The 11,698-nt window shown below is 42.5% G+C and overlaps 1 protein-coding gene across 2 annotated transcripts; it reads left to right on the plus strand.

The window, feature by feature from the left end:
- Positions 1-312: 312 nt before the first annotated feature.
- LOC124040744 lies at positions 313-10,417 on the plus strand. 2 transcript variants are annotated; one of them, XM_046357834.1, is made up of 5 exons: positions 313-545; positions 1,866-2,025; positions 2,566-2,776; positions 9,078-9,375; positions 9,523-10,417. In XM_046357834.1, exons 2-5 carry the CDS (start codon positions 1,967-1,969, stop codon positions 9,924-9,926), a joined length of 972 nt encoding a protein of 323 aa, XP_046213790.1. In that variant the 5' UTR covers positions 313-545; positions 1,866-1,966; the 3' UTR covers positions 9,927-10,417. The 2 variants fall into 2 exon arrangements, with proteins under 2 accessions (XP_046213790.1, XP_046213791.1); XM_046357835.1 differs by lacking the exon at positions 1,866-2,025.
- Positions 10,418-11,698: the final 1,281 nt, after the last annotated feature.

Below are 11,698 nucleotides of genomic sequence, written 5' to 3' on the forward strand. Positions count from 1 at the left end.
AGGGATTTTATCAGCCACCGTTGGGTGATCTATTTACATATGGTGTGTAGAACAACTGTTCATCACTCATTTTAGAGGGCTACTGTTGCTTAATCCTTTTCTGTTAAACAAAATAGAGATGGGGTTTGATGCAATGCAAATGTAACAATGTTTCCCTATTCAAGAATATATAGACACATACTTTATTTGTTAGTGGATTTTGCCCACCAACAGAGACACTTTGTGAGGTTAAAGTCCATCTAGATGTCAATACCTAAATGAGTGCTTAGTGTTCATGTAGGTTCTCATGGAAAATGCATTCCGCTCGGGCCATTGGCCATCACACACTCCACCGCTACCCCACAGAACAGAGGAAGGGCACTGTTTTAAACCTGGTTGATATGGAACACGCTTCTGTGGTTAATATACCCCACCAACCTGTTTCATATGTGGATATTGCTTGGAGAGGAGAGGAAGAAGAGGGACGCTGGAGGGGATTGTGGAATGTTGAATAAGTGGAATAAACACCTACTGTAAAAACACCATGATGGAATAGAGACTCAATGGTAAGTCCATCAGTTTGACCGTTTTCATCATGCACATATTAAGTGTAACACTGTTAGATTTGCTGTTCTTGTGCTTGGGTCTATTTGAGTCTTATATGGTGCCCATGTCACATGTTTATGATTCTCGTGTGTGAGGTTACATAACAGACTAGCTATGTACACTACCATTGTACAGTATCATCGTCCCTTCAGTAAGTTCCATTTACCAAGATGTAAAATAAGTATGTATGCATGGTTTATTTACATAATGACATTTCCAATCTGGTAATGTTACTAATAGCATGCCCTTTTGTAAAATCAAACCAATCTTTCCACCCTATATTACAGATTACAGATAGAAAGGTGGATATGAAATGTCTAGGAAACAGCAGAACATTTTCTTATAAATCAAATCAAAGTTTATTGGTTGCGTAGACAGTTTAGCCTATGTTATAGCGGGTGCAGCGACATGCTTATTTGACTAGCTCCTAACAATGCAGTAAAATGTCAAACAAGCACACAAATCGAAAATTATTAAAATAACAAGAAATGAAGAAATGTAGAACGAAATAGCACTGTAACAGTAATCCAAATGCAACCTATACATATACAGTACACACCGGATGCATTTACACAAGATGAACTAAGAATGATATGTAGTGTAGATATATTAGAGTGAGCTATGTCAAGAATCCAGTATATAAATACACAGTATAAAACCCCATGCAAAATGAATAGCATTGCAGGAAATTAGCTATGTTTATAGACAGTATAGACCGTATGTAAATAGAAAAGGTGTGTACAGCAGTATTTAAATAGGACAAGCCTTGACTAGAATACAGTATATACATATGAAGTGGGTAAAACAGTATGTAAACATTATTAAAGTGACCAGTGTTCAATGACTATGTACAGCATATACACTCTAAAAAAAAAGCTTCTGTCCCCATAGGAGATCCCTTTTTGATTCCAGATAGAACGGGTTCTAAAGGGTTCTACCTGGAACCAAAAGGGGTTATTCAAAGGGATCTTCAATGAGGACAGCCAAAGAACCCTTTTTGGTTCTAGATAGCACCTTTTTTCTAAGAATGTAGGGCAGCAGTCTCTAAGGTGCAGGGTAGAGTACCAGGTGGTAGCCGGTTAGTGACAGAGTCTAAAGTTCAGGGCTTATAGATTAGTGTCTGAGTATATATAGGGTGTATTCCATTTATTGTTCTGTCAAAGTGTTTTGGAAATTACAACTACAGTACCTCACTGCAATGGTAAGTTAAAATAATAAAGAAATAAAGATATCAATGTGATTTATGCCATGGAAGTGATCGGTGATCGCCCAATATTTAGGGAGTGGAGGAACGATGACTCTACCTCCATTACCTGCTGCAGTAGAAGGGCTGATAGTTTGACTCCAGCCCCTCTTCCCCTCGCTGAGAGGCAGTTGGACTATGACAATGAACCACAGGGGTACCCACCCCACTACCGTGGGCTGTCTCCTCACAGAATGGTATTCACCTAACAATTACTCCTTGCTGTCCCCAGTCCACCTGACTGTGCTGCTGCTCCAGTTTCAACTGTTCTGCCTTGTTATTATTCGACCATGCTGGTCATTTATGAACATTTGAACATCTTGGCCATGTTCTGTTATAATCTCCACCCGGCACAGCCAGAAGAGGACTGGCCACCCCACATAGCCTGGTTCCTCTCTAGGTTTCTTCCTAGGTTTTGGCCTTTCTAGGGAGTTTTTCCTAGCCACCATGCTTCTACACCTGCATTGCTTGCTGTTTGGGGTTTTAGGCTGGGTTTCTGTACAGCACTTTGAGATATCAGCTGATGTACGAAGGGCTATATAAATACAATTTGATTGATTGATTGATTGACCTGTTTTGTATAATAGTAGACAGTAGTTAAATAGTACTTAAATGTAGACACTTGTTTGATAAGCAGTTAATTGCAGTGCATTCCAATTAGTGTACGTGTTAATCAATAATCTCATGAACTACACTCCATGCGTATAACACTCTGTACCATTGTGTTTCCTGAGCAGTCCCTGGTGGATGAGATGGAGGAGGAGTGCTTGTACACTGAGGAGGCTTTCATCTGATGTATGGAAGCCTCTTGTGCCATTACTCTGCTTTAGCGCCACCCTTGTGGTCGTGGTGTTATATGCCCTGGCAGATCGGCTCCGCAGCTTTGTAGCTGACATCTTCATTCCCCAGTACCACTACCCGTTTGCTGTACCAATCACCTTTGTACAGGTAGGCCACCATTTGTTCAGGGTTATTATAGGAATAATCTGTGTCGGGTTTTGAGTTGTGGTGTTGGGATTTTTCATGAGCCAACATAATGTTTCTTATCATCATTAGGCCTTTCCTATGTGGTAACTTTTACAAATAATAATATTGCTAATTCCTGAAATGTGCTTCTAGTCACATATTATCAATCTGTTCCCATATATTAGTATGGGTAACATCTGCTAAATATGTGTATGTGACCAATACAATTTGATTTGATTTATGTGCTTATATAATGGGGTTATGAGTGAACATGTATGCTTGTATATTAGGGAGTCTCCATGTATGTGTACACTTACAGCAGTGGTCACCAACCTTTTCTGAGTCGAGATCAATTTCTGAGTCAAGCCGAGATCTACCACTCAAATTATTTTTAAACATGACTTCAACAGCGTAAGCCTATGCAACATTAACCAATTAAAAACAGTTCTGTTCCAATGACGTTTGTGTAGTAAGCTATAGGCCCAATACATTATAACTGCATTTTGGCTATGCTTGAATTGCCCTGCCAATGTTGTTCTTCTCTGACCATTTTGAAATCATCTATATATACACATATAAAAAAAGATGTGTACAGTATATGATCACACTGGTAATAGGTCATTTGTTGTATAATTTGTGAGGCACAGCTGAGTGAGCATAATCATTAGCTTTTTTTTTACTCAGCTGATGGCCTGCATCTGATGGTCAGTCTGAGGGGAGGCAAAGAGCAGCGTTGAGGCTGCCTCTCACCCGACTCACCTTCCTTCCACTTTCTCTCCCTCCACTGAGAAAAGGGGACACAGTCTTCCAGTTGATGGCAAAACTCAAGTCACACTGCATTATTCCTGCATTACTCCTATAACCAGAGAAAGTGAAATATTCCTTGATAATAAAGAAGACAGAAGCCGCTAATAATAACAACGCAAGCTCATTGGAACACTTTGCTACACTCATTCATTGCAGCTGCAGTGCTGGTTGTAGTGTGAGTGGAAGTAGGGAGAATGTACATCTTCCCCTTATTGTATGGGACACTTTTAAATGTGCCTTTAGAGGCCATGCAATTCAGTACTCATCAATAAAACAAAAGCAATTTAGGTCAAAAGAGTACATATTAACAAAGGAAATTGAAGGACTAACAGTACAGTTTGATAGCAATAAAAACTGTACCATAGAGGCATATGTTAAGATAGAGGAAAAACTATTAGAAATGGAGGAACTTATTCAAGAAAGATCCAGTGTAACATATTATAAAAAGAAATGGACTGGATGGAATATGGGGAAAATAATTTTTCAGTCTTCAACATAGAAATGCTACCAATTTTTTTATTGAAACTTGTTACAAATGATGGAGTCCTGTATGATTCACCGAACAATATTTTGAAAGAGGAAGTGAAGTACTTTAAGAATATGTTTTCATTTCAGTCTCCCCCATCTCCACTAACCGAAGCTAATTGTATAGATTTTTTTCCTATTATTAATGTAAAATGTACATCTGTACAGAAAGACTCGTGTGAAGGCCAAATTACAGAGGAAGAACTTCTTGATGCAATTAAAGCCTTTAAGTCCGGGAAAACTCCAGGGCTGGATGGCATACCGGTGGAAGTATACCAAACTTTTTTTGATATACTCAGAGGACCATTTTTAGCATGTTTTAACCACTCCTATATAAACAGTAGATTATCGGTCATGCAACAAGAAGGTCTGATTTAATTATTACTGAAACAGGATCCAAGTGGTATATACAGTATGAAGATCCAGTCCATTTAAAAAATTGGAGGCCTCTTACATTTCAGTGCTGAATGCAAAAATTCCAGATAAATGCTTGGAGCATAGAATTAAAAAGGTATTTTCAGATATTATTTATCCTAATCAGACAGTTTTTTTTTACATGGACGATATATTGGAGATAATATTAGACAAGTACTGGAAACAATAGAATATCGGGGAATATATATTTTCATCTCATCAATCTACACACAATACCTCATTTTTTTAAACCTCTATTTAACCAGGCAAGTCAGTTAAGATCAAATTCTTATTTTCAATGACAGCCTAGGAACTGCCTGTTCAGGGGCTGGGTCTGCATACTTATGTAACATGTAAATGTGATATTTCACTTTTCTATTTATAATACATTTCAGCTGGGGGGTTTGAACTTGCAACCTTTCGGTTACTAGTCTCCTGACCACAACCACACAACTACTGATAACTCAAATTTTTGACAACTACTAACCAAAACCACGCAACTTTTGACCACAACCGCACAACTAGTGACCACAATCACACAACTTCTGACCACATCTAGTGACCACAACCACACAACTACTGATCACAACCACACAACTTATGATAACACACCTAATGACCATTCAACTACTGACCACAACTTCTGACCACTACCACACAAATGTTGACCACATCTATTGACCATAAAAACACAACTACTGACCAAAACCACACAACTTCTGACGACAACCACACAACCTTTGACCACAACCACACAACTACTGACCACAACCACACAATTTCTGACCACAATAACACAATTGCTTACCATATCTAGTGACCACAACCACACAATGACTTACCACAACCACACCACTACTAACCACAATGACACAACTTCTGACCGCAACAAGACAATTGCTTACCATATCTAGTGACCACAACCACACAATGACTAACCACAACCACACAACTACTGACCACAATGACACAACTTCTGACCACAATAAGACAATTGCTTACCATATCTAGTGACCACAACCACACAATGACTTACCACAACCACACAAATACTGGCCACAACCACACAACAACTGACCACAAACACACAACTTCTGACCACAACCACACAACTGCTGAACACCTCTAGTGACCATAACCACACAACCACTGACCACTCATCTACTGACCACTCAACTGCTGACCACAACCACACAACTTCTTACCACATCTAGTGACCACAACCACACAACTACTTACCACCACACACAACTCTGGCCACACAACTACCGACCTCTCTTCTACTGACCACAACTACTGACCACAACCACCCAATGTCTGACCACAATCACACAACATCTGACCACAACCACACAACTTCTGACCATCACCACACAACTACTGACCACCACCACACAGCTTCTGACCACAACCACACAACTTCTGACCACATCTAGTGACCACAACCACACAATGTCTGACCACAACCACACAACTTTCTACCACACAACTTCTGATAACACACCTACTGACCACTCAACTGCTGACCACAACCACAACCACACAACTACTGACCACAACAACTGACCACAACCACACAACTACTTACCACAACCCCACAACACTGACCACACAACTACTGACCTCTCTTCTACTGACCACAACTACTGACCACAACCACCCAACGTCTGACCACAACCACACAACTCCTGGCCACAACCACACAACTACTGACCACAACCACACAACTTGTGACCACATCCACACAACTTCTGACTACAACCACACAACTACCTACCACAACTACTGACCACAACCACACAACCTCTGACCACATCTAGTGACCACAACCACACAATGTCTGACCACAATCACACAACATCTGACCACAACCACACAACTTCTGACCATAACCACACAACTACTGACCACCACCACACAGCTTCTGACCACAACCACACAACTTCTGACCACATCTAGTGACCACAACCACACAATGTCTGACCACAACCACACAACTGTCTACCACTCAAATTTTGAACACAACTACTGATAAAATCACACAACTTCTGACCACAACCACACAATGTGTGACCGCATCTAGAGACCACAACTACAGACATACTGACAACAACCACACAACTTCTGAACAGAACCACACAACTTCTGATAACACACCTACTGACCACTCAACTGCTGACCACAACCACAACCACACAACTACTGATCACAACCACTGACCACAACAACTGACCACAACCACACAACTACTTACCACAACCCCACAACACTGATCACACAACTACTGACCTCTCTTCTACTGACCACAACTACTGACCACAACCACCCAACTACTGACCACAACCACACAACTTGTGACCACAACCACACAACTCCTGGCCACAACCACACAACTACTGACCACAACCACACAACTTGTGACCACAACCACACAACTTCTGACTACAACCACACAACTACCTACCACAACTACTGACCAAAACCACACAACTACTGACCACAACCACACAACCTCTGACCACATCTAGTGACCACAACCACACAATGTCTGACCACAACCACACAACTTCCTACCACTCAACTTTTGATCACAACTACTGATAAAATCACACAACTTCTGACCACAACCACACACCTACTGACCACAACCACACAATGTGTGACCGCATCTAGTGACCACAACTACAGACATACTGACAACAACCACACAACTTCTGACCAGAACCACAAAACTTCTGATAACACACCTACTGACCACTCAACTGCTGACCACAACCACAACCACACAACTACTGACCACAACCACTGACCACAACAACTGACCACAACCACACAACTACTTACCACAACCCCACAACACTGATCACACAACTACTGACCTCTCTTCTACTGACCACAACTACTGACCACAACCACCCAACGTCTGACCAAAACCACACAACTACTGACCACAGCCACACAACTACTGGCCACAACCACACAACTTATGATAACACACCTACTGACATACTGACCATTTGACTGCTGACCACAGCTACTGACCACAACCACATAAGTTCTGACCACAACCATACCACTGCTGACCACATCTAGTGACCATTAAAACATAACTACTGACCACAACTGCACAATTTCTGACCACAACCACACAAGTACTGACCACAAACACAACTTCTGACCACATCTAGTGATCACAAACACAAACTACGGACAACAACACAACTTCAGACTGCAAGAACGCAACTTCTAACCACAACCACACAACTACTGACCTCAACCGCAAAACTTCTGACCACACAACTACTGACCACTACAACTGACCACAACCACACAACTGCTTTCCACATCTAGTAACCACAACCATGCAACTTCTGATAACACAAATACTGATCTCTCATCTACTGACCACAACTACTGACCACAACCACAAACCTCTGACCACAACCACACAACTACTGACCACAACTACACAACTTAGATCAGATGCACACAACTACTGACAAGAAGCACTATACTTCAGACCAAACAACTACTGACAACTCAACTGCTGACCACAACTACTGACCACAACCACCCAACTTCTGACCACAAAAAAAGTTTCTTACCACATCTAATGACCACAACCACACAACTACGGACAACAACGACTCAACTTCTGACCACAACCACACAACTGCTTACCACATCTACTGACCACAACTGCACAACTTCTGATCACAACCACACAAATACTGACCACAACCGTAACATTTCTGACCACACAACTACTGACCACAACCACACACCTGCTGAGCACACATCTAACTACTATATCCACACATCTTTTGAGCACAACCACATAACTGCTGACCACAACTACTGAACCACACAACTACTGACCAAATCTACTGATCACTACTTACTATGACTTCACTATTCAAGTTATATAATCAAAGTACAACTTTTTAAACTTCTTTCACTATCACAAAAATACTTTTAAAAGAGCTTTCGCAAGCCTCACAACTTTACTTGTAAAGTTGCAACCTAGTTATTATTATCATATTTATTATTTATCCTGCTACCAGTCACTTTCTCCTAATCCCCGCCTACATGTACATATCTACCTCAAATAATTCAGTATCCCTGCACATTGTAAATGTGGTACCGGCACTGACCCTGTATATAGCTTCTTCTCTTATTTATTGTGTTTTTAAAAAAAGTATATATACATTTAATTTTTTTATTAGTTATACTATTTTGATATTGATTACTGCACTGTTGGGTTGAGCTTGCAAGTGAAGCATTTCACTGTACTTGCGCATGTGAAGTTGAACTACAGTATATCTGTGAGTGGGATCCTGGGTGAATTAATACAGTACATGTTTTGCACATGCATGATTGGAAGACCCAGGCCCAAGGCATGAAATAATCCTAAATCACCTGAGTTAGTTTTTTTCTTGATACTGCAGGACATAATCGGTGAACTCTTGCAATCTCCACGATGGTTCATGTTTAAAATGGCTAATGTTTACCTGTGTTTATGGCTTGTCTCTCCCAGGTGTTGGTGACTCTGCTATACTTGCTGGTCCTCCATGCCGTGGGCCTGGCACCACTGAAGCCCTACTCTCTGTCTCTGGGAGAGCGCCTGCTGGTGCCCTCTATCTGTGGGAGTGCCCAGGCTGTGCTGGGTGTGTGGGCAGAGGCCAGTGCCCACTCTGGCATGTACCCACTCACCATGGGCCTGCTGCCTCTGCTCTGTGTGGGCTGGAGCCACGGCCTGCGACTGGCACTACTCCCGTCAGTCCACCTAATGGGCCTTATCACAGTCATCACTTTCACCTCTGTCACTATCACAGGTAAATGTGTTTACAGTGTTTAGCTTGAGGAGAAAGTCGGCTCTCTAACCAGCATTTACCAGTTAATAACAGACTCATAGCCTCAAATGTGATGGTGTGTCAATCATCTGTTGTGTCAGTACACTAACTCACCCCTTCTCCCTACAGTGTCTCAGGGTGTCCCGTCAGTGGAGGTTCTGGAGTGGCTCTACGCCCCACTGGCCCTCCTTCTCCACAGCCTCTCTCTGACCTGGCTGGCCAAGGTGGCTGAGAACGAGCACCGGCGCCACATCAGCTCCCACATCTCACCCTTTGACCTGTACTTCACCCTGATGGTGAACCAGAGCCTGGTGCTGGGCTTCCTGTGCCTGCTGCACCCAGAGGGCCCCCGAGCACTGAGTGAGGGTAGCTGGCATAGTCTGCTATTCATGGGGTACCTGCTGGCCATACTGCTGCTGGGAGCGCTACAGAATCTCTTGGTCGACATGGCCGCTCTGGCCTTCTCACCGCTGGCTGCAGCACTACTTCACACGGCACGTGGATTAACAAGACCTTTGTACAGCCTGTTGTAGAGATCCAACATAGAGGATGAAGTTGATCGTAGAGACTAATCAGTCTGTAGTCAGTTTTACATTCCTCCTAATGATAAAATGGAGGATTTGTCAATGATAATCTGATCCTAGATCTGTGCCAGGTGCAGGATACATAGCTTTACTACAGAGCAGTATAATTCACTCTAAGGCCAAGACTTCAACTCCCATGGTGCATTTCTTGGGACTTTTACTACGATTGCATTTTGTTCCTAACCTTTGGGCTGGATTGATTGTTAACCTCAACCATACAGGAATTATCAGGTGACTTGAATAAAATCCAATCAAGCTTTATTTATACAGCACATTTCAGACATGGAATGCACTGCATAGCAGTGAAAATCAATGCTGTGCTTTCTGATAACGTTGCCAAGGGGTAACACACATTGGGGAGAACAAGTATTTGATACACTGCCGGTTTTGCAGGTTTCCCTACTTACAAAGCATGTAGAGGTCTGTAATTTTTATCATAGGTACACTTCAACTGTGAGAGACGGAATCTAAAACAAAAATCCAGAAAATCACAGTGTATGATTTTTAAGTATTTAATTTAAATTTTATTGCATGACATAAGTATTTGATACATCAGAAAAGCAGAACTTAATATTTGTTACAGAAACCTTTGTTTGCAATTGAAGAGATCATACGTTTCCTGTTGTTCTTGACCAGGTTTGCACACACTGCAGTAGGGATTTTGGCCCACTCCTCCATACAGACCTTCTCCAGATCCTTCAGGTTTCGGGGCTGTCGCTGGGCAATACGGACATTCAGCTCCCTCCAAAGATTTTCTATTGGGTTCAGATCTGGAGACTGGCTAGGCCACTCCAGGACCTTGAGATGCTTCTTACGGAGCCACTCCTTAGTTGCCCTGGCTGTGTGTTTCGGGTCGTTGTCATGCTGGAAGACCCAGCCACGACCCATCTTCAATGCTCTTACTGAGGGAAGGAGGTTGTTGGCCAAGATCTCGCGATACATGGCCCCATCCATCATCCCCTCAATACGGTGCAGTCGTCCTGTCCCCTTTTCAGAAAAGCATCCCCAAAGAATGATGTTTCCACCTCCATGCTTCACGGTTGGGATGGTGTTCTTGGGGTTGTACTCATCCTTCTTCTTCCTCCAAACACAGCGAGTGGAGTTCAGACCAAAAAGCTATATTTTTGTCTCACCACATGACCTTCCTCCATTCCTCCTCTGGATCATTCAGATGGTCATTGGCAAACTTCAGACGGGCCTGGACATGCGCTGGCTTGAGCAGGGGGACATTGCATGGGCTGCAGGATTTTAATCCATGACGGCGTAGTGTGTTACTAATGGTTTTCTTTGAGACTGTGGTCCCAGCTCTCTTCAGGTGATTGACCAGGTCCTGCCGTGTAGTTCTGGGCTGATCCTTCACCTTCCTCATGATCATTGATGCCCCACGAGGTGAGATCTTGCATGGAACCCCAGACCTAGGGTGATTGACCGCCATCTTGAACTTCTTCCATTTTCTAATAATTGCGCCAACAGTTGTTGCCTTCTCACCAAGCTGCTTGCCTATTGTCCTGTAGCCCATCCTAGCCTTGTGCAGGTCTACAATTTTATCCCTGATGTCCTTACACAGCTCTCTGGTCTTGGCCATTGTGGAGAGGTTGGAGTCTGTTTGATTGAGTGTGTGAACAGGTGTCTTTTATACAGGTAACAAGTTCAAACAGGTGCAGTTAATACAGATAATGATTGGAGAACAGGAGGGCTTCTTAAAGAAAAACTAACAGGTA

This window comes from Oncorhynchus gorbuscha, linkage group LG08 (assembly GCF_021184085.1).
Source record: "Oncorhynchus gorbuscha isolate QuinsamMale2020 ecotype Even-year linkage group LG08, OgorEven_v1.0, whole genome shotgun sequence".
In the NCBI taxonomy this organism is placed as follows: domain Eukaryota; kingdom Metazoa; phylum Chordata; class Actinopteri; order Salmoniformes; family Salmonidae; genus Oncorhynchus; species Oncorhynchus gorbuscha.

Bases quoted from the DNA above. Each gene is read 5' to 3' on its own strand.
- LOC124040744 (XM_046357834.1), top strand. From the start codon at position 1,967: ATGACAATGAACCACAGGGGTACCCACCCCACTACCGTGGGCTGTCTC. The intron at 2,026-2,565 runs GTATTCACCTAA...TTTCCTGAGCAG, and splicing joins GGCTGTCTCCTCACAGAATG to TCCCTGGTGGATGAGATGGA. The intron at 9,376-9,522 runs GTAAATGTGTTT...TTCTCCCTACAG, and splicing joins CACCTCTGTCACTATCACAG to TGTCTCAGGGTGTCCCGTCA.